The sequence below is a fragment of the Sorex fumeus genome, unplaced genomic scaffold (genome assembly GCF_029834395.1).
Source record: "Sorex fumeus unplaced genomic scaffold, SorFum_2.1 ptg000063l, whole genome shotgun sequence".
In the NCBI taxonomy this organism is placed as follows: domain Eukaryota; kingdom Metazoa; phylum Chordata; class Mammalia; order Eulipotyphla; family Soricidae; genus Sorex; species Sorex fumeus.
The window spans coordinates 43,185,065-43,208,972 of NW_026606120.1; the positions used below are offsets into that span (position 1 = coordinate 43,185,065).

The 23,908-nt window shown below is 40.0% G+C and overlaps 1 protein-coding gene across 1 annotated transcript in view; it reads left to right on the top strand.

Moving 5' to 3' along the window:
• The window catches only part of UBE2G1 (ubiquitin conjugating enzyme E2 G1), a 102,410-nt gene extending 82,302 nt beyond the window's left edge, over window positions 1-20,108 (top strand). Inside the window, exons 4-6 of the mRNA XM_056127632.1 lie at window positions 2,668-2,846; window positions 10,470-10,592; window positions 16,939-20,108. Coding sequence (XP_055983607.1) covers window positions 2,668-2,846; window positions 10,470-10,556 — 266 coding nt within the window. The 3' untranslated portion in view covers window positions 10,557-10,592; window positions 16,939-20,108. The remainder of the gene's footprint in view (window positions 1-2,667; window positions 2,847-10,469; window positions 10,593-16,938) is intronic.
• Window positions 20,109-23,908: the final 3,800 nt, after the last annotated feature.

Here is a 23,908-nt window from a genome sequence, read left to right on the forward strand (position 1 = left end):
TAAAATGTAAGAGTTAAACAGGAAGGATCAGTTCTGAATAAAACTGCTTTGGAATTTTGTACTAAGCTGCTTGTGCTCATTACACACGTGATCTTTGTGTTATTCTTTAGGATGAGGAGCTGATCACATTGTGAATATTAGTGTTTCTTTTTGAGACCCACCCCAAAAGCATTTTAGAAAAGTTATAAACTAGATTTTACCTGTGAATTTTAACAATGATCAATAAAGAAGACTCTTAGTTCTAAGGGAAGTGGCAGTGGGAACTGTGTTTCTGATGAGTATATTGGATATAAAAATGTTACTCGGAAATAGGTATAAAACTCTCCTATTTCTATATTTAACTGTTCTTAAAATAACAAGGTTGAACATGAAAAATGCTAGATTATGATAACTTAATTTCTTTATAAAAAGAGACCTTTTTTGGGAAGAAAAAAAATTTATTGTTTTGGGGCCACACCTGGTAGTGCTCAGGGTTTGCTCCTGGCTCTGTGCTTAGAGGTCACTCCTGGTGAACTCGGACCATATGGGGTGCCAGATTGAAAACTTGGCTGTGCGCTAGGCAAGTACTGTTTCTGCTGCACTATCTCTCTGGCCTCAAATAAAATGTTTTTTAAATTGACTTTTTCTGAAATACTTCTGTACTAACACGTATTATCATGTTTTCAAGGAAAATGTATTTTTTTAAAAGAAGTCTTTATAATAAAAAGCTTCTTGGTAATGTTGTATATATATTTCAGTGTTGAGTTTGGGCATGTATGTGAGGCTCTAGACACACACACACACACACACGCACGCATGTATGAGTTTTCTCTTATTGACTGACTGATGCTGTTAAGACTCAGTGATAGATCTACTTTCCTGTGTTGGGCCTCAGTTTCAATCCCAGAGGCATTTGCATTGTGATTCTTGACACCACAACAAAGTGTAGAAAGAAAGGGGCAAGGGTGGGGCAGGAGGCAGGAAGTTTTATATTACTATTCTTGCCTTTTGATGTTTTCCATTTTAGTTAATAGATTTACTAGGAGGTGAGGGTGGTATAATTATTTAAAAGCTCACATACAATATGCTTTGTACCGTGTATATTTACGAAGTTGTAGAGCATCAGTACATAAAAAATAAGGTTTTTATAAGGTACAGATTTTATTATAATGTAAGAGCTTTAAAATTATACCTATTACACTTTTATTAGTCTTTTTTTGTATAACAAAAAATAAAGTATATATAGCCAATGCCATATTTGTGGAATTTGGGAATCTGACTTTAATCACCGTGATTTGGTTACAAAGTTGTTCATGTTTTTCAAATCATGCAATGTTCTAACACCTATCCCTTCACCAGTGCACATGAAAAAATTTAATATTTCCCTAATTTTCTCCAATAAGTTTGCTTTGACATATAAGATTAGTGAATGATCTTATTTTGATAATTTCACTAACAAAGGAGTTATTTATGTGATATAAATATGTCAGGAGATTATTATGTCAGTAGTTTTGTTTGGTTCTCCTAGTTGGTGCTCAGGAGCTTTGGGGATTTCCTGCAATTTTTGGCATTTGGGCTTGGTGCTTCAGTGCTAGGACTCAAGGTTGCCATGCTGTGAGGGCATTGCAGTGCTAGGGAATACCTATGCCACCCTGGGAGTACTTGGGAAACCAGGTATGCCAGAGACTGAACCAGGGTCAGTCACATGCAAGGCAAGCCCTAACCCCTGTGCTTTTTCTCTGGTTGCGGTTACTTCCAACGATTTTTAAATTTTTTTGAATTGTAAAATAGTTTTATAGAAAAAGGGCCTTGTGAACATTATGAATTCCGTTATCAGTATGACATGCTCTTTAATAAATTTCAGCACATTATTTTTTTCCCCTGAAAATTTAATTGTACATTGTGATAGAAACTATATGTTATGGTATTCTTATTTTTTAGGAAAATCTGTGGCCCCTTGATGAACACTGTTTATAAGAAATAAATTATTGGGACTAGAGCAGTAGTACAGTGAGTAGTTCCTTGTACATAGCTGACCCAGGTTTGGTCCCAGCTCTCCATACACTCCTCCAAGTCTGCCAGGTATAAACCCAATCCTGGAGTGCAGAGCCAGGAGTAAGCTCTGACCACTGGCTGGGTGTGACCCCAAAAGAACTAATAACAAAAAGTTACTAAGGAAACTAAGAAATCTTATGACTCTGATATTTAGGCCATAATATGTTTTAAGTGAAGAAAATTCAGTAGCTCATTTGTGTTTTTTTATATGTAAATATGCGATGCCTTCTATATGCTAATAAGTATCTATACAGGTGGTAGGGCATTTGCCTTCTATGCAGCTGATCCGGGTTCGATCCCTGGCATCCTACATGGTACTGGAAGCACCTCCCAGAATAATTCCTGAGTGCAGAGCCAGGAGTAACACTCGCCCCACTCGCCCCATTCCTCACCCTGCCCTGAGCATTTCCCCCCCGGCCCGCAAGTAAAAGATAAAGATTGCTTGCTTATTTTTTTTTAAACTACTGCTCTCTTTGCTTGCATTCTTAAAGGGCTAACAGGTTTCAGTTTGGAAATTAATTTCTGGATATATTTAATATTTTATATGGGTACTTGGGACTATAATGGATATTTTAAATATAGCCAAATTATTTTAAATATTCTAAAGAACAGAATTCTTCTCTGATTTTACAGTTGATAAAAATGGTGATGTGTGCATTTCTATTCTTCATGAGCCTGGGGAAGATAAGTATGGTTATGAAAAGCCGGAAGAACGCTGGCTTCCCATCCACACTGTGGAAACCATCATGATTAGTGTCATTTCTATGCTGGCAGACCCTAATGGAGATTCACCTGCTAATGTTGATGCAGCGGTAAGGAGTTTACCTGCATACGCTCCCTCTCCTTGTTACTTAAACTTTATTGGAATGACAAGTTTCTTCATATGTACATACATGTTTGGATATATGTGTGTTTTAGTCTTTTTATCAGCTTTTATCCATTTCTCTTCTGATCAGTATCACCCCGTTGTTCATCGATTTACTTGAGTGGGTGCCAGTAAAGTCTCCATTTGTCCCTGTCACGTGCTAGTGTAGCCCGATGGCATATTGGGGTCTCTTTCAAGGTCAGGGGACCGAGGACCATCATTGTTACTGTTTTTGGCATATCGAGTACACCACAGGAGGCTTGCCAGGGACTGCTGTGTGGGTGGGATACTCTTGGTAGCTTGCCGGGGTCTCCGAGAGGGATGGAGGCTGTTGGGGCAGCCTCTAATCACCTTTACAGGTGTTCCCAGTCAGGCATAAATGCGGGCAGGATACTCTCTCGGTAGCCTGCTGGGTTCTGTGAGAGCGAAAACTAGACAGTAAGAGGTCTTCTGGGAGCTTGGTTTTATAGTCTCTGAATCTTGGCCATTTATGGAGTTACACAGCAGTTGGTGGGTGTAACTGTCTAGCTACTGGAAGATGGGGGATCTGGGTGGAGGAGGCCCAGTCCCGATCTGGGCAGGCTTGGAGATCTCAGCCCCGGGTCCCACACACCAGGGTTCCTCTGCCAGTTCCTTCATGCATGAGGCTCATTCAAGCGTGTGGAGAGTGGTCTCAGCATAGCTGTGGCTGGATCCCGGAGGTCTTCGTCTGCCGGGGCTCTGCTCATGGCAGAGAGGGAAACTCCACCCGCCCCTTCCAAGGGGCCCCGGTGAGAACAGTCAGGCATGGGGAGAGCAGTCTCTGCATTGTTCTTCTCCGGGAGCTTTGGTTTTATAGTCTCTGGATCTTGGCTGTTGATGGGGTTACACGGCAGTTGGTAGGTGTAACTGTCTAGCTACTGGAACATGGGGGGTCTGGGTGGAGGAGGCCCAGTCCCTAACTGAGCAGGCTTGGAGATCTCCGCCCCGGGTCCTGCACACCTGAGTTCTTCTGCCAGTTCCTTCAAGCGTGAGGCTTGAGCCTAACAATACATTGAAAAAAATTCTGTTGATGTTCATATTTCCAATATATTTCTATCTTCCCATGAGTTATCCTCAAGTGTCATTTTCTAACAAGTTAAGGACTTCTTTTCAACATTTCTCGTAAGACAGGTCTGCTTGCCACAAATTTTGTCCTTGAATAGGAATGTAATTAATTCACTTTCATTTTTGAAGATAGTTTTGCTATCAAATTATTAATCAACCAGGTTTTTCTTTCATGGCTTTTCTTCCTTATGTTACTTCCTCCAACTTCTCTTCTGATACAAAAATAAATTACAGACATAATTGTTTTATTTGTTAGTAATTAAGATGCCTCTTAAAAATAACAACAGTATCTTTATAATTATAATATGATTGTCATACCTGATACTTCGGGTCCAGGTTGTTAACTCCAAGCTTTTACTTTTCAAACTATTATATCTATGAAATTCTTGGATTGGTTAAGTACACACTCCTTCACCTTGTACCAGTTGTGGAGATTTTACAAAATTGTTCATTGCTGAACTGTATGAGACTATTTGGAATTATTCTAAGTCTTTATTCTTTCTTATACTTAAGGTAGAAGTCTGTCACTGGTAGAGTAGTAGCATTTCTCCAATATTGCTGCCACCCTTGTAACTCTTTTCTTTTCTTTTTCTTTTTTGTAATCCAGACTCTAGGAACACATTTATTTTGTTTTTGAATTTTTTCAGTTTCTTTAAACTTAATTAATTCCTAACTCTTGTTCTAATTCTTATGGAATCTTTGTTTAGTATATATTTAAGCCAGGAAATCAGACTCATCCTTTGTGGGTATCATTGGGGGTTACTTAATACGTATAAGAGTGGACATGATCTGATATGTAAAATTTTATATATATATATATATATATAGATGACTGTGGCTTCGAAATTTTGCAATAAAAAGCAGAAAACTGGCCCAGATTAATTTATTATTTAATTGGCCCAAGTAATAGAAGTTACCGAGAGTATCTTGCCCGCATGGCAAAGCCTGGCAAGCTCCCCGTGACGTATTGGATATGCCAAACACAGTAACAACAAAGTCTCATAATGGAGACAATACTGGGCTCGCTCGAGCAAATCGATGAACAATGGGAGGACAGTGCTACAGACAGTGCTAATAGAAGAAGTAATATAGAAGAAGTAATAACAGATTTTTTTTTTCATGTGGGTCAAGTAGTAAAGCACATGTATGTGTGAGTCGTTGGGCTTGATACTTAATGACTCTCCATAACCCACTTCTACCCACCTCACTACTATCATCACCAGGTGACCCCCAAGCACCTCTGGCATGGACCAAGCATTGCAGGGTATACCCCTCCAAGAAAACTTCCTGCGGAGCCATACTGAGAGGGAACAGATGATGGTTTCATTTGATTCATGCGTAACCATCAGGTCTTTTGAAGTAAGAATGATAAATTGAGTTTTAATCTTTATGAAGGGTAAATTCAGAGCAAATGAGAGAATATGAATATGTGAGAGGTAACTCTTTAATATAGCTTGAATCCTCAAACAAAACTGTCATTCTCAGAACTTCCCAAGGGATTTTTAAAAAGCCATAATATAAAGTTGAAATATGCAAGCAAGATATCTAATCTTAAATATCACAGATTATGCAAAATTTACTTCATTTTTAAAACCCACTCATTCTTTTTCTGATTTAATCAGTTATCTCATAGTTTTAAATATTAATTACCCATCCCTCTTGCATTATATAACCTGGGTCTTTTTGTTTTGTGTTTTTGGATTTTACTTGGCAGTGCTCAGGGCTTACTCCTGGCTCTGTGTTCAGATATCATTTCTGGCAAATATTCAGGGACCGTATGTGGTGCCAGGGGTAGAATGGGGGTCGACCATGTGCAATGCAAACCCCCTACTTGCTGAACTGTATCTTTGACTTATAATAAATGTCAATGCATTTCTTGTTTTTGTAACATTTTAAATTACTGAGGTATAGTTCATGAAAGTCCTGTATTAAGATCTTCTTTGACCACAAATTGAACTGATGTTGCCTTTTGTTCAGTAGCTTTTCTTAGATTTTTCTTTCATTGCTCTTCTGGATTGGATCTTTTGTTTTCCAAATCATTTTTCTTCATCTTTCTTTTATTCTTGGTTGAATTATTCCTTTTGCTGTGTATCATTCTAGAATACTTGTTTAGAAAGGGAATTATGTGGAATTAACTCTGAATCCTTACATGTCAAAAATCTACTCTTACTGATACTTTGGTTATAGAATTCTAGGAAAGAAAATTTTAAATTTTTAGATTTTTTTTTTCATCGTTTATTGTTGCTGTTGAGAATGTTGATTCTAGACTGATGTATTTGTTGGTGTTTCCCTCTCTTTCCTCCTCATTCCTATAGGTCTTTTGATTTGGGAACCACCTTATGGTACTAGGGTGGGACTACTCCTGACTCAGTGCTTGGCTCAGATCTGTTCTAGGGAGATAAAACTGAGCTCTAGGACTTGGAGTAGTAGTACAGTGGGTAGGGCACTTGACTTGCGTGAGGCAGAGTGGGTTAGAGTACCAGCATCCTTTGTGGTCCCCTGAGAATTACCAGGAGTGATTCCTGAGTGTAGAGCCAGGAGTAAGTCCCGAGCACTGTTGGCTGAGGACCCTGAACAAAACACAACAAAATCTCAGAGTTAAGCATGCTATAACCCATTCACCCATTCCATTTTCGTGGGTCTAGATCCTGTTTTTTTGACTATCAACCTTCTAAAAGTGTGCAATTTTTTGTGAATTTAAAATGTTGCCATTTCTATATCGAGTGCGCCATGGGGAGCTTGCCAGGCTCTGCCGTGTGGTCGGGATACTCTCAGTAGCTTGCCGGGCTCTCCAAGAAGGATTAAATGAAGAACCTCCCTCAAATTACTGTTATCAGGTTTAAATTAGATAATCCATGTAAATGTGTTGTTATAGAATTTGGCATTAATAATACTGGATTTTTGCTGTTTATGTGCTGTGATTGTACACTTATCTTTGGAATAAATGATTCAATTTTCTAGAAAAAAAATAAAATGTTGCCATCTCTGTAATTGGTATATACTTTAGTTTGAAGACTTCAGCACTGGGAAAATTGTCCTTTGAGAGCTTTTTTTTTGGCTTTTGGGTCACACCCGGCTGTACTCAGGGGTTACTCCTGGCTCTGCACTCAGAAATTACTCCTGGTGGTACTCAGGAGACCATATGGGATGCCGGGGATTAAACCTGGGTCGGCCACATATAAGGCAATGTGTACTCCCTGCTGTACTTTCACTTTGACCCTCTGAGAACGTTTGTATGTGTGCTGTTCTTACCTTCTGGTATTTGTAGCTTCTTGGAGGGGAGGGGGCACATCAGTGGTGCTTAGTGCTGCTCTCACATGCAACACAGCCTCTCCAGCCCCTTGCACTTTCTCCTAGGCTCTGAATTAGTGACATTTATCCAGGTTAATACCTTGTTTTGTCCTTTCCATCTGAAAAATAGTGCAGATATGTACAGAAGTTAATCTGTGTTGCCAACCCTGGTTCATCCTCACCAACATATATACCTTCCACGCACCATCAGAAGTGATCCCTGAGTACAGAGCCTGGAACACAGCTGGGTGTGGCCCAAAAAACCCAAAAACCTCAAAGATAAAAAGTACTGAGGGTTTAGGAAAGAAAATTGATTGAAGTGTGTGTGTGTGTGTGTGTGTGTGTGTGTGTGTGTGTGTGTGTGTGTGTCCTTGTCCTTCAAGACCAATGGCTTTTAAAAGAACTGGAGGGAGAGGAATATTATTTAAATGCCAGAATAAAGATGTAATATTACTAATACTCATACCAGCATCTCTGATCCTAGTGTTCACCAGTGTATTTACAAAATGCATCATTATTATTAATTTAGTAAGAAAATATGTCATCATTATTAATTTAGTAAGAAACTAAAATTCTTATTGGTGGGAGGGAAATTGTGGGTCTCTTTACTCTCTATTTTCAACCCAACTTCTATTATTCTCAGATCTGCTAAATGCTGGCTGTTGCTGCCACTTGTTACTTTTTGTGTATGTTGGGGGAGGGTGGTTTTTATTGGGAAGCAGACAGTGGAAATAGTTTTTTTTTTTTTTTTTTGCTTTTTGGGTCACACCCAGCAATGCACAGGGGTTACTCCTGGCTCTGCACTGAAGAGTTACTCCTGGTGGTACTCAGGGGACCATATGGGATGCTGGGAATCGAACCCGGGTTGGCCGCGTGCAAGGCAAACGCCCTACCCGCTGTGCTATCTCTCCAGCCCCCGGAAATAGATCATTTTCATTGAGACCTCTAGGCTACTACTTTACCTTCTCTGTTGGATCTTTTATTGTTTTTCTGTCAGCTCTTAAACTTTCAACAAAAAATTTCCTTTCGTTTTTGGATGACCTTCATGCTAGTTTCTGTGATAAATGAGGATCTATTACACCTTTAAGAAAGTTAAAATATGATTATTTTTATAGACTCCCTGGAGAAGAAAGATACAAACATATGCTATTTTATTCTGTTAAGTTCCTGTGTGCTGTTCTGTTCCATTAAATTTTGGGGTCTTTTATGTATAAGATACAGGTGATAATATAATATCATCTATATCATCATACTAATAGCATAGAATAGTGATTCGACAAGTAGTAGCTATGTTTGGTGCATTGGTACCTTCATCCTCCAATCTGTCTTTTTCTTGGAAGTTTTTGCCTGATCTTGTTCCAGTCCCCAAAGAACTGTAAGTTTCTCTAAACTCATATCCACTTATCTGCCATTGACTTGAGTCCTTTTGTCTTCTTACCTAGATTGTTGGTTATTTCTTGTTTTTGTTTTTTTTTAAGTGAAACAAAATAGTTTTATTGAAAATAAGGAAATGTGAGTGGAAAAATATATGTATCCCAAGTAAATGTATTTGTGTATTTATAATATATACAAATATATATTTACAAATGATATATAATATTTATATGTGTATATACATATATGTGTGCATATATTCTTACAGTAGAGAGAGGGTAAGGAGCAAACCTTGCATCCATCAAACCTGGGTTTGATCCCCAGCACCACTAGGAATAAACCTTGAGCACTGCAAGATGTGGCATTAAAATATACCAAATAAAAAAACCACTTTTGATTGTGTTTGTGATGCTGGGGATTGAACAAGGCTGTCTACTCTTAAGCTCTCAACAGATTTTTTTTTGTTATTGGTTGACTTTCATGCTATTTTCTGTGGTACTGAGGAAAGTGAGAATTATATTGATGCACACACATTTGTTTTAGTCTTACCCTTCAGATTTTGTTTCAGGGTTACATTCAGAGATTCTGTGGGACTACTCCTGGCTCAGTTCTTAGGAGACCATATGTAGTCCCAGGGATTGGACCAGGTTTAGGCCACATACAAGATCTTAACTGTATTATCTATCTGCCCTCACACCCTGCTTCAGATTACTTCATTTGTAAGTTGTAGGTTTCTTACCAGTATAATAGAAAACCATTATAGTTCTTTATAGCCTTTTCCTACTTTTAAGAGAACTTTGCCGGTGGAAGTCGTTTGCATGGGAGATTTCTGCTCTTGTATATCAGTAAGAGTGCCTTGCAAAATTATTTTTTGAATACACCATATCAGCTTTAGCTTTTTAAAAGTGTACATTTAAGAGGTGTTTGTTAGTTAGTTACTAACACCCAAGAGTGGCCTGAATTAGTACCAGGAGGTTTGCTCCATGGCTTAGAGGCCAACCATACATACTAGGGGAAAAGGGAGCTCAGATAGAGAAGGGAACACCAAATAAAGGGTGTTGGGAGGATCCTCCCAGGATGGGAGAAGCATGCTGAAAGTAGACTAGAGACCAAACACGATTGCCACTCAATGCCTCTTTTGCAAACCACAACACCCAAAAGGAGAGAGAGAACACAGGGGAATGCCCTGCCACAGAGGCAGGGTGGGATGGGAGAGATGGGGGGTGGGAGGGATACTGGGATCTGTGGTGGTAGGAAATGGGCACTGGTAGAGGGATGGGTATTTGATCGTTGTATAATTGAAACCCAAGCACAAAAATTTGTAAATCTACAACTGTACCTCATGGTGTCTCACTAATAAAATTTAAAATTAAAAAAAAAAGAGGTGTTTGGGATTACTCTCAGCTCTGCTTCATGGTAGCTCCCAGGGGTACTCAGGGGACCATGCCATACTAGTTAAGTACTTGTCTCGTCCTCACTCCCCTCTCCCCAGTCTTTCTAGTTCCTTTATTGTGCACTTAATGGACTACCCAAAAAGCAATACATTTTCAATTACTATTAGAGGTACAGTGGGTAGGACACTTGCCTTGCATGTGGCCAACCCAGGTTCAGCTCCCCCTGCCCCCTGCCACACCCCCGTATCCCTTATGGTCCCCTGAGCCCCACCAGGAATGATCGCTTTGTACAGAGCCAGAAAGAAGTAAGCCCTGACACTGCGATTGTAACCCAGAAACAACAGCGATTTTAAGAGGAGTTTGTGTGGAATTACTTGATACTACTTTTTTCTTTCTTTCTTTTTTTTTTTTTTAATTATCTACAGAAAGAATGGAGGGAAGACAGAAACGGGGAATTCAAAAGGAAAGTTGCCCGCTGTGTAAGAAAAAGCCAAGAGACTGCTTTTGAGTGACATTTATTCAATAGCTATAACTTCACTTATTTCAGGGTAAGCTAATTTTTTTAAATCATTCTACTCTTTTTAAATGTATGTCATTCTGCTCTTTATAAATTAATGTGACTTGGTCATTTGAATTTCATGTTTTCATTTAATTCATGATTTTAGTTGCTAGCATCCACTAGGCTATTGCTTCTCAAAAGCTACAGTTAAACCTGCTTGATTTTTTTTTTTTAATGGGGTAATGTGCCAAATACCAGTAACAATGATGGGTCTCATTCTTCTAATCCTGAAGAGCCTTGAATATGGCATTTTTTTTAAATGTCAGGGCTAGGACGAATAGACGTTACTGGGGCCTGCTCGAGGAAATCGATGAACAACAGGATGATCGCGATCATGATCGGGGTAAATCATCATTAGATCTCTAGTGAAAGTACACACAGCATGACTAAATAGTGAAAGGTTAGAACCAAAGGTTATGAATAAAGCTGCTGTGAGACTAGAGATGAAGGGTCTACCTTGGTCGGGTAAGACTGAAGACGTCTTGCACAATTTTTATTTTGAAGATATGGCAGGGATCAGAAAGATAGCTCAAAGGACTGGTGCACATGCTTTGCATGTGGGAGACCTAGGTTAAGTCCCTAGCACTGCACTTTATGGTCCCCTTAGCACTGCTAAGCGTGCATCCCACCCCTCCAAAAAAAACGAGACGGGAAAAATGGGACACAACATATGGGCTTATCCAAAGAGCAGAGCTTTAACTAAACTATTACAGACCTCAGAAAGGAATTGAATGTTGTTGTTCACCAGTGCCATGACAAAGGAATAAGTTCATTTGGGACAAGGAGGAACAAAAATGGATTTTTGATATTTCGATAGCACAGCGGTAGGGCGTTTGCCTTGCATGCAGCCAACGTGGCCGACCCATCTCGGAGAGCCTGGCAAGCTACCGAGAGTATCTCGCCCGCACGGCAGAGCCTGGCAAGCTCCCCGTGACGTATTCGATATGCCAGACACAGTAACAACAAAGTCTCCAATGGAGACCTTACTGGGCCCGCTTGAGCAAATCGACGACAATGTAAGATGTATTAGAAATTTTAGAAGCATCTCTTTGAAATGTTATGTGGAAAATTGCCTTGTTACTTAGTTACTTATGGATTACTTTCACTTAATGGTTGAGATAGGAGAAAAAAATAATTGAAAAAATTTACTTTTGAGTGAGGAATTGGGTTTTATGTTTGATTTTCGTAGTGTTGGTGATTGAACCCAGAGCCTTATATTTGTAAACTAATTGTTCTAACATTTCAGTTATATCCCTGGATTTGTTTTTGTTTTTGTTGTTGTTGTTGTTGGGGAGGGGGGAGGGAGGAAGGAGATTGGGCCACACCTAGCAGTGCTCAAGGGCACTCCCAGCTTGGTGAATGATGCTCTGAGAATCAAATCCAGGTCTCTTTTTCATGCAATAAATAGCATGTGCACCAACCCATTGAGTCCTCTCTCGATCCTGCTTCTTTATTGTAGGGGTAATGACCTGTGGTATTGGGGGAAGGGAAAATGGTGCCAGGGATCAAATCCAGGCACATATAAGATGTCTATATATAAGATGTGTGCTTGACCACTTTGACAACATCCCTGACATATTTAGAAAAACGTATTTTCAGTTTTTTGTTGTTTTTCATAAATTACTTTTAAGCCTGGCAAGCTCCCCATACCATATTCAGCATGCCCAAAACAGTAACAAGTATCACAATTTGTTGTGAGATGTTACTGGTTCCCACTCGAGTAAATCGATGAACAATGGGAAGACAGTACTACAGTGCTACTTTTAACAGCATCATGTAACATGTATGCTTGACCACTTGGACAGCATTCCCTGGCATATCAACAAAAAGGTTTTTCTGGTTTTTTATTTTTTAATTGTTTCTTATTCTTGTGATGCAGGTAACAATCTGGAACCTCACATGGGTTGTTTTTGTTGTTGTTTTTTAAGTAGATTTTGGAGCCACAGTGGGTAGGGCGTTTGCCTTGCACATGGTTGACCCGGGTTTGATCCTTGACATCCCATATGGTCCCCTGAGCATCTCCAGGAGTAATTCCTGAGTGCCAAGCCACAAGTAACCCCTGTTCTCAGGGGTTACTCTGGGTGTGGCCCCAAAACCAAAAGAAAAAAATCACAAATCTAAAAAGTGATTTTTACGGGGTAAGAATATGACTCCTTGTTAGGGTACATGGCTCGTTTGTGTGAAGCCCTGTTCAATCCCCCAGAACCACAAACACAGTCAAAAATGGGGTTTTTATTTGGTGTGTTTTAATGCCACATCCAACTACTCAAGGTTTACTCCTGGTGATAGCACTGTCGTCCTGTTGTTCACAGTTTGCTTGAACGGGCACCAGTAACGTCTCCATTGTGAGACTTGTTACTGTTTTTGGCATATCGAATATGCCATGGATACCTTGCCAGGCGCTGCCGTGCAGGCAAGATACTCTCAGTAGCTTGCCGGGCTCTTGGAGAGGGATGGAGGAATCAAACCCGGGTCGGCCATGTGCAAGGCAAACGCCCTATCAGCTGTGTTATTGCTCTAGTCCACTTCTAGTGGTGCTGGGGATCAGGTATGGTCCTTACCTTCTCTTTACTATCTCTCTGGTCCAAAAGTGGTTTTTATTTGGAAACATGTCTGTTTTATATATTTTAGGTATTTTAAATCACTAACTTTTTCAGCATCTTTCTTAGCAAGTATGTAAGTCATATGTGAGTATGTGAGGACCAAACTGTTTAGGGCTTTTTTTTTTTTTCTTTATGGGGGCATTTGATGGTCTTTAAAGACACCTGGTGGTTTTTAAAGGGTACTACCATATCTGTGTTCAGGGGCTACTCCTGGTAACTTTCAGAGAACAGTGCAGTGCCAGGGAATGAAGTAGCATTGCCTGCATGCAAGGCAAGTGCCTCTAGCCTTCAAAGACTGTTTAATTTTCCTAGAGTGGTATATCTACTTAAACATTTAAAATCCCTAACATTTGGTATGAGTTTTAATGAATGAGTCTAAGAATTAGGACAATCTGTATCTGCTTATAGTATAATGGATAATTTTTTAATGTAGTTTAGTTTTTATTAGCTCTTTTTGATGAGTATTAGTATTTGGGGATGTGTGGGAGCCTCCTAAGCTGTGTTGTTCAGGGAATAGGAACATTCTCCAGCAGTAACTGCAGGTGTTGGAGACCAGTGCCATAGGGCCATGTATGGCAATACTCAAGGCTTCCAAGGATACATCCTGAAGTGCTTGGGAAGCCATGTGGTACAGGGATTGAACCTAAACCAGGCACATTGTAACATGCGCCCTAACCATTGTATTATCCTTTATTATTATTAAATTGTATTTTTTTTAAATAACGTAGGAGTACTGCTGTTTGTTAGACATTGATTAAGCTGATTGAATTGGGCATGAACTCCACATTACTTTTTATTTTATTGTATCACCATGAGATAGAGTTACAAAGCTTACATGTTTGAGGTTCAGCCATACAATGATGAAACACCCATCCCTCCACCAGTGCACATTTTCTACCACCAGTTCCCAAGTATCACCCCCGCCCCCCCACATACAAAGACATTGCAGTCCTCACCCTGCCTCTATGGCAGACAGTTTCGCCAATACTCTCGCTCTAATTTGGGGCATTAATTTTGCTTGAATTTTCCCACCACCATTCAAGCCTACCTGCCAGGGCCAGATGCTAGATAATATATTTTCCAGAGCTCATTTTGAATATTGTTAGAGCTCACGTGGGCATGATTGTAAATGTAAATTTCTAGATTGTAAATGGTTGGGTTCCAGAGATATCTCTGTATGGCACTACTCCATTTTGGGATTCAGTTGGGAGCCTGTAGGCCAGGGCTGTTGGTGCGCTAAGATGGCATCTGGAGGCAAATTGTGGGCGTGACAAGCCAGTTTTCTGGGTAGGTGGTGACCTGAGGAGGGACAGCCCAGGTCCTCTGCAACCATGTGGCATGGAGATGTAGTCTTGAACCTGCATACCTGGACCTTGCTTTGAAAGCTCTTGGTCACCGGGATTCCATCTGGAGTAGGTGGGGAGACTGCACCTGCTCCATCTGGGGTGCCCTAGTGACATTGGCTGTGTTTTGGGCCTGACGCTGTGGTGTCATTTGGAACTTGCTGCTGTGTCTCTGGGCCAGGGCTGTTGATGTGATAAGATGGTGCCCAGAGGCTAATTGTGGAGATGACAGCCAGTCTTCTGGGTGGGCGGGGACCCGGGGAGGGACAGCCTGGATCCTCTGCTGCCATGCGGCCTGGAGATGTAGTCCTGGAACCTGCATAGCTGGGCCTTGCTTGTGGAAGCTCTTGGTCACCGGAAGTCCACCTGGAGTAGGCGTTATTAATTTGTATTATCTTTATTATTATTAAATTGTATGTGAGCAGGGAGATAGTTCAAAGGACTGAGTACGTGCTTTGCATATGGGAGGCCTGGATTTTATCTTTGGCGTGGAGCACAGAACCACGAGTAATCTTGGAGCACTGCCAAATGTGTTCCCAAAAATAATTTTAAACATAAAAATTGTATTTTTTAAAAAGGGTGAGGGGAGGGGGCCGTTAGATAGTACAGGAGATAGGGCTTTTGCTTGCACATGGTGAAACTAAGGTTTGATCCCAGTATCCCATATAGGCTTCCGAGCACTGCCAGGAGTAATTTCTGAGTGCAGTGCCAGGAGGAACCCCTGAACATCTTTGGACGTGGCCCTAAAACAAAAGACAACAACAACAATGAAAACTTAAAAGACAAATTAAGTCATGTCATAACATAGAAAATCAATGATTTGATTCTACTTTTAGAAATATACTGAAGGGGCCACGGCAATAGCACAGTGTGGAGGGTGTCTGCCGTGCATGTGACTGACCCAGGTTCGTCCCTGGCATCCCGTAGGGTCCCCCGATCACCACCAGGAGTAATTCCTGAGTGCAGAGCCAAGAGTAACCCTTGAGCATCACTGGCTGTAACCCAAAAAGTAAAAATAAATAAATATTGAAAAAAAGTACTTAAATACTTCAGACGTGAACCATATCCAGATTTGTAGTTTAGAACAAAAGTGGGAGTCTAGGAGATAGCTCACAGTGCTAGAACACATACATGTCTTGCATGTGGTAGGCCCTGATTTCAGTCTTTTGCGCTGCCAGTTTTATTCCAATTGGGCTGGAGCGATAGCACAGTGGATAGAGCATTTGTCTAGCATGCAGCCGACCCAACCAACCCGGGTTCGATTGCTGCTCTCGGAGAGCCCAGCAAGCTACCGAGAGTATCTCGCCCGCACAGCAAAGCCTGGCAAGCTACCTGTGACATTGCTGGGAGTCACTCCCAGCAGAACTCAGGGAATCCAGAGGTGTGGGATAGTGGAATCAGGGCTCCCAAATTTTAAGCAAACACTCCAGTCCTTCAAAGCTATTTCTCCAGCCAGTATTTTCTTTTTGGTTGGGTTTTTAAATTATTTAAATATGGTCCTTGGGGGCTGGAGAGATAGCACAGCGGGTAGGGCGTTTGCCTTGCACGTGGCCAACCCGGGTTCAATTCCCAGCATCCCCTATGGTCCCCTGAGCACCGCCAAGAGTAACCTCCTGAGTGCAGAGCCAGGAGGAACCCCTGTGCATCGCCAGGTGTGACCCAAAAAGCAAAAAATAAATAAATAAATGTGGTCCTTGACTTCCAGGCTGATTGAGTATATGAGACAACTGATATTAAACAATTAAAAAATGGTAATTGAGATACAGGATCTGTTGCTGAAGAAAATTTGGTGCATGCATATCTGGGATGGGTAAAATTTAACAAGTTGATAAGTATGTTGCAACCTTAAAATGATTTCTCTGAGTATCCTTAAATATTTATAAATTTCCAAATCACCTGTTTTTAAGTGCTCATTTTATTATTCTCGATGCAATAAAAACTAAAAGACATTTGGAAATTTAAAAATCTAAATGTACAGAGAATTTTGTGCAAGATGGAACATGCGGTATTTTTGCTGACCTCTCTAGTAGTCAGGGCATATCGAGCACTTAAAATGTGGCCAGTGGACTGGGGACTCACTTTAAAGTTTCATTTACTCTATTTAAATTTAAAATGAAATTTCCATATGTGCCTGGCATATTGGTTAAGAGCAAACTGAGCCTAAAATGTTCCCAACAAAATGAAATAGAGCATGTGGCTTGCCCTGATTTGAATCCCTCGTTCCACATATGTTCCCTCAACACCACCAGGAGCGATCTCTGCACAGAGCCAGGACTGCATCCAGAGCACAGCCAGGTGTGGACCCCAGACAAAAACAAAGTCAAATGTTTCTGACCAACCCTTTCATAACTTATGTACTCATCATCTAATCTTGTTTCTGTTACTACAGGTCTCCAGTTGAGAAATGTGGCACTGTTTTTCCTGCACTCTACCCACCTATTGCTGGACTTCTGTTGTAACAAGTTGGCAAACACTGGCTGGAACTGGGCTGCAATAAAACATGCCAGTATCAATGCTGACAAGAGCCTAACAAGTGCCAACTTACAGATGATTACGCATTTTGAATTCTAATGAACTGTTTTAACCTTCAGGAAGAATTGTAAAGACCTGTACATAGCACAACATGATCCGGATAATATATATACTGTTCATGTACATCCACCAATACATCTTGTACCAAATAATGCTTTCTTGTAGTAGAATAAGAATCGTGTAAATTCTAAAAGATTTTAGCAGGGTTTCTTTACCTATTCATTGTTTCTTATCAGTTTTAAAAGACTCCTTTAAAGCATGTCAGATGAAAAGCAATTAGGATTAAAAGTTTCCATTTAATTTCCTTTAAACCATTGAGATTTCATTAAAATCTTTTCACTTACTAAACTTTTGTATCTTCTTTGTTTTGACACACTCCCCTTTGCTTTTCTCTCTTCTATCTGCCAGAATGTTCTCCAATCATTTAGTTCAAATATTGAAATACTTAATAAGCAACTACTTGATTTTTAATGATGACCTCAGTGTGGTCATCACTAGGTGCTTTGTCCTTTTTGTATTCTAGCGCAACCTGTGTCTTGGATTGGATGTAGCAATAATACTTTTTGGCTATTAAGAGCTCTTGAACTCAGTTATTACTTCCAAGAACTAAAAAAAGTTGATCCTGAATTCAGGTTATTGAAAAATTTCCCAAACAGTGCAAGATTTTATCTGATTTGTTTCATTTTTTGCCCGATTTTGCAGTTACCTACTGTTAAGGTTGGATGCTAAAGCATGCACAGATACAGGCTTTTTTTTCTGGGTTTGCAATTAAAAGTGCTGTTTATCCTAATACCCTTTTCCTTTGTCCTTTATATTTCTTTGCCTCTATTCCTTCTACTGCAGATTTTTCTCACCTATTGTACAAAGAGATTGCGATGTATATTTTCATGTAATTTGATTTTGGAATTCTGTCACCTTATGTAGTGAGTTCTTCCAAAATACAATTTTTTTTCCAATAATTGTCAAGTTGTTGGCTTTTATTGTATCAAATGAAGGTTATATTATTGAGTGCTAGAGAAGTGCAGTTGAGAAAAATCTCAGGTTGATTTTTTTATGCAAACAAACTTAGTACTTGAAAATCACATGGCCATTGCAGTGTATAATAGTTTGTTTTCAATGACTTTCAAAGGATTACAGAGGTATAATAAATGCCTTGTTATTTGACATACAGATTCTGATGCTAATGTAGTAGGGTATATTTGAGCGTAAGTATATTTCATATCATGCAGTTTTCTGAAACAACTTAAAAAATGGTGAAATGAGCATGTGCAGTGTTAAGTCAGATCCAGGTTCTCTGTTTGGTGTGAGGCTGAAATTAGGATGTAATCTATGGCATATGAGGGATAGAAACATAGACAGTACTAGATGGGACATGATGTTAAAAGTGTGAGAATTGGTATATCTCTGCCCTGTGGAAGTTGGAGAAATGCTTCAGCAGATTTCTTCCATAACCCCATCCTCTACAAATAATTGCATTAAAAATAATTCTTTTGTCAATCAAAAGTAAAATGCTTGAAGATGCAGTAATGGTAGATTGCCTTTTGTAAATCCCAGTTTGTTCTGTACTCTAAAGTATTATAAAAAGCCATAACTATGTGATAATTCATTATGAAGATGATTTTTTTTTATTGAAGCCCAGTTTTTTTTTTCAAGAACTTTGAGACTTGCTTTTTTCCCGAAGACTAAAATTTTTGCATCAAAATGCCAGTATTGCACTCTTACCTGGGACTTTGAATGCAATCTCTTTAGTAAAAGAAATTGTAATTTCTTTTACTAAATTTCTTATTTACATAAGAAATTGTTCATTCTGTGGTTGCTTTTGGCAAACTGGAATCAGAATTTGGCTCTCTTTATGATGTAACTGCTTTGCAAACTGTTCACTTAAATCCTGGGATTTGACATTTTGGGGAATAGCAAAGGACCTCGTAGCTCAGGGACAACTAACTGTTTGAACTTTAAGTGCCACTTCTATGCAGTTATTTTGGGATAATTATGGGGTATTTCTTAGAGCTAGATCTACAAGAAAGGAGAAAAGGAGTGAGTATACTTCTCTTCACACTTTTTTCCACCTAAGCCCTGATGTGCTACAGAATTACCTGCCTAGGTAGTAAACTTCTTTTCCTGTCAGAGGTATCATCTGTGCCTTTTAAGTGTTCATCTGACAACTTCAATGCCTCTACATTTACGATAAAACCACATTCAGGTGACAGTAATCCAGGTGGCTTTTGTCGCACCAGTGTCTCATTAGTGTGAGGCAAGTCCTCTGCTTTAGGGAAATCCACCCCCCAAACTCCCAAGCTTGTGCCAATTATGAACTTAGGAATTGTGGAGGTGTTGACTATTTCCTAAATTGATTCCAAGTTCTTGTGAAGACTTAAGAGATTTCAGTTTGCCCATAAGAAGGTGCAAAATCTCGAAAATCTCAGTGGCTTTTTTTTTCTTTTTTTTTTGGGTCACGCCTGGTGGTGCTCAGGGGTCACTCCTAGCAGTGCTCAGGGGACCATATAGGATGCTGGAATCAAACCCAGGTCGGCTGCATGCAAGGAAAACGCCCTACCTGCTGACTATGGCTCTGGTCCCACTCAGTGGCTTTCTAGCCTCTCTTTGTGATTTTAAAATCCATATGATGTTGGTTTCCTTGTCATTATAATATCTTTGTGAGGTTATTTCACTAAGTTCTGTAATCACTTGGGTGTTACAGTATCTTTAATGGCCTTCATTCTCAGTTGTGAATATTAATTTTATATGCTCCCTCATCCTCTACAAATCTGCCCATTTGGGTTCTGGTGCCTGTGTATCTTTGCCTGTCTGGTCTCCAGTTGGTGGAATTACCTTTTTGTACTGCCACTTCTCAGCATCTTTGAAATTTGACATATTGTTGCTTCATTCCAGTTTTTTTTTTTCAGTTCTGTAATTTGTTGATTGTATTTAACTATGTGAGTTTTGTTGTGATGTTTACTGTATTGTAAAGCACCTCAATCATGTGGTGGGTGCTCTATAAATCAATAAATGATGACTTAGAGGCTGTATCATGAGCTATTTTGGTTTTAGGATGCAGGTCTCAAAAGCAGTTGTGAAATTCTTTTATGTAAATAGCACATCATGCCAAAGGGTCTACAAGGGAAATTTAGTAGGAAATTTTTAAAAACTTATATTTAAAGAAGGAACCAGAGAATGAGATGTAATTCCATCCTGATACAATGTTCTTAAAATTTCTAGTCAGGACCATGCACCATTCTTAATGTTTTTATGCATGCTAATTTAAAACCTTAAATAAAAAATAAGCACATTTGGAGCACTGGGGAGTCCTCCCCCACCCCATTCCCCTTTTTTTTGGGTTTAAACTGGCCCTAGTCTAAAAAATGATTCAAACATAAAGTTGAAAAGCTCCAGGGCACCATCTTTTTTGGGGGGGGAGGGGGTCACACCCGGCTATGCACAGGGGTTACTCCTGGCTCGTGCACTCAGGAATTACTACTGGTGGTGCTCGGGAGACCATATGGGATGCTGGGAATCGAACCCGGGTCAGTCGGGTGCAAGGCAAACACCCTATCCACTGTGCTATTTATTGCTCCAGTCCCGGGGGGCACAATCTTAATCACTAAACAGATGCTAAATAAATGAGTGTACTTGGCTCAAATACCTGCTCAGATCACTTGATAAGTTAGGGGAAAAGAGGCAAGGCTAAAATACTGTTTCTGCCCCTTTTTAAAACAAAGAGGAAACAGTCTGAGATAACAGGAAATACGGCTCTTACCTTGTATACTGCTGACCATGGTTCAGATTCCTAAGCACTGCTGCATATGGCCTCCTCCCCCCCCCCCCCCCCAAGTATGTCAGTATCCACCCTTTCAATTATTTTCCTCCTTTTTTGTTTATTTTGGCGCCACACTTGGTGCTTAAGGGTCCATTTCTGGTGATGCTAGAACTGCAGTTAGTCCCAGGGGTTGAATCTGGGCCTCTTACATGCAAAGTATGCGCTGCAGTTCATAGTTTTATCTCTCTGGTCCTCATTCCTGCATCTTTACAGAAAGTTTATAGGGATTTACATTGTTGGATATCTAAAGTGTGCCTAGATAAAATAGCAGTGACCCTTTTTGTCTCTTCTTATAGTCTAAGAATCATGGAACCAGACTTCTTCAGGGCTGAATTAGAAACAAAATCTCCCTGGAGGGCAGTTTTGGAGAAGATTAGGGATTATTTTCAGAGTTTAATTTCCTTGATACGTATGTTTTCAAATTAGTTTTAAAATTTGCTGTGTCAAATGCAAATGAATGGATTTTTGCATTTACTGCGTGCTAGACAGAACTACCAGTTGATTTTCTTCTTCATAAAGATAGCAGTAGTTAGCCTTGTTCCTTCACCACAACACCAGAACAAGGTTTTGGAATGCCTGGGGGGGCCCCTTCCTGCACCTCTCTGAGCTCTCAAACTGTGGACTCTGTTTTCTTTCTTTTTAGCTGTCTCTGTCTTTCTATCAGTTCTTTATTACATGCATTGGACTGCTTGCTATATTTTTAACCAAATAAATGGAAGTTTAGTGCATGAAAAAAATAAATTTTCTTGAGAACTGCAAATCTCAAAAGTATTTGGTTTGCAAAGTAAATCATTTCCATATAAAATACTTTTGGTGAAGTGTTTTTGCAGTTTCAGAGGTGTGTAACCTGACTGCCAAGGTGTAGGTAGGATTCAGTTTTTGGATAGTTAGTTGCATCTGCAAGCAACACCGAGAACTTTGAATTTTGAATCCTTTTTACATAGAAGGAATGAACTGAACTGGAAAGAAAGACTTTCATGAAAAGAACATCTTAAACATCGAAGCTTTATAGAAGTATAGGCAAGGTACTTGAGTTGTTTTCCCTTCCTAGCAAAATCTATTATAGCACTTATTCACAGTGACATATCATTCGTAATGTGCACTAGGAAGTTCCTATTTATTCAATTTCTATTTTGTAGGAGGTTTTGCTAAGTGTTTTTCATAAAGAATGTAATCAAGAGTCTTCTAAGCAATTTCTCATGAAGGAACAGTAACAGATTAAATTTGTCAGGATTGTAACGTTAAGGTTTGCAGCGGGGTACAAACTTGTTTGAATACTGTGCAGTGTTGCCCTTATTGATAGATAAAATCAGAATCTTTTTTTCCAGGGTCACGTTAAAAATGAGTCTACTGAGGCTGGTATTTGAACCCTATTAGTTGAACTTCCGGTTTAGTGATTTTCTTCTCCTTACTCCCAATAAGTCTTGCTGTGTATTTGTTTGGGTTTTGTTACTAGCATAACACCCAGCAGTGCTTAGGTGATATGCTTGGGGGGAGGGGAAAACCGGTTTGTGGGTGGTTGTGGGAGGGGAAATGTCAGTCCCAGTGGTGCTAAGAACCACTCAGTGCCCAGGGATCTAATGTGGACTTCGCATATGCAAAAGAGTCCATTGAGGGTTCACTCTGCACCCTCCATCCCTTCTATTGCTTGATTTTTTTAAATGTCTGATATTTAGGTCATTTCTAATATAACTGCCTAAGCTTGTGGGTGTTGTAGTTAGCAAGTACTACAAATGGCTTATTCAAGATTGAAAAAAATCCTCTAGGGAATTTAAATCAGCAAGAGAAGACGAACCTAGATATAGGGTTATATTAAAGGCATATCTGGTGGTGCTCAGGGATCACTCCTGGGGGACCATATGCAATGAGGTCAGCCGTGTGCAAGGCTAGCGTCCTACCTGCTGTCCTATCATTCCCACCCTACAGTGTTTTTTATTTTTTTTATCATTTTTTTTATTAGTGAAACACCATGAAGTACACTTATAGACTTAAAAATTTTTGTGCTTGGGTTTCAGTTATACAATGATCAAGTACCCATCCCTCCACCAGTGCCCATCCTCCCCCACCACGGGTCCTAGCATCCCTCCCACCCCCCATCCCCCCCCCCCCGCCCCCATCCCACCCTGCCGCTGTGGCAGGGCATTCCTCCCTGTTCTCTCTCTCTTCTTTTGGGTACTGTGTTTTGCCAGAGAGGCATTGAGTGGCAGTCATGTTTGGTCTATAGTCCACTTTTAGCATGTCTCTCCCACCCTGGGAGGGTCTTCACAACACCCTTTATTTGGTGCTCTCTTCTCTATCTGAGCTTCCTTCTCACCTAGCACATGTGGCTGGCCTTCAAGTCATGGAGCAAAATTCCTGGTACTAATCTGAGCCCTTCCTGGGTGTTAGTCTCCCGTTTCGTTGCTTTATGTTCCCCAGATGAATGCAATCTTTCTGTGTCTATCCCGCTCTTTCTGACTCATTTCGCTTAACATGATACTTTCCATGTAGTACCACTTGTATGTAAATTTCATAACTTCATCTTTTCTAACAGCTACATAGTAAATGTACCAAAGCTTCTTTAACCAGTCATCTGTTCTCGGGCACTCAGGTTTTTTCCAGATTTTGGCTATTGTAAAGAGTGCTGCAATGAACAAACAATTGCAGATGTCACTTCGACTATACCTTTTTGCCTCTCTGGGATATATTCCCAGGAGTGCTATAGCTGGGTCAAATGGGAGATCGAATTCTAATTTTTTGAGAATCGTCCATACTGTTTTCCAAAAGGGTTGGACCAGCCTGCATTCCCACCAGCAGTGAAGGAGGGTCCCTTTCTCGCCACATCCGCGCCAGCACCTGTTGCTTTTGTTCTTGTGGACCTACAGTGTTTTTTAGATCTCTAACAAAGGGCTTCTTTCTTGAAGATATACAGTGATGCATTTGATCTATGTGAACTGAGATGAAACAAATTTGGTTTTCCTGCATATGTGTTACTTTAGTAACTGTAGTTCACCAAATACTCAGGATCCTG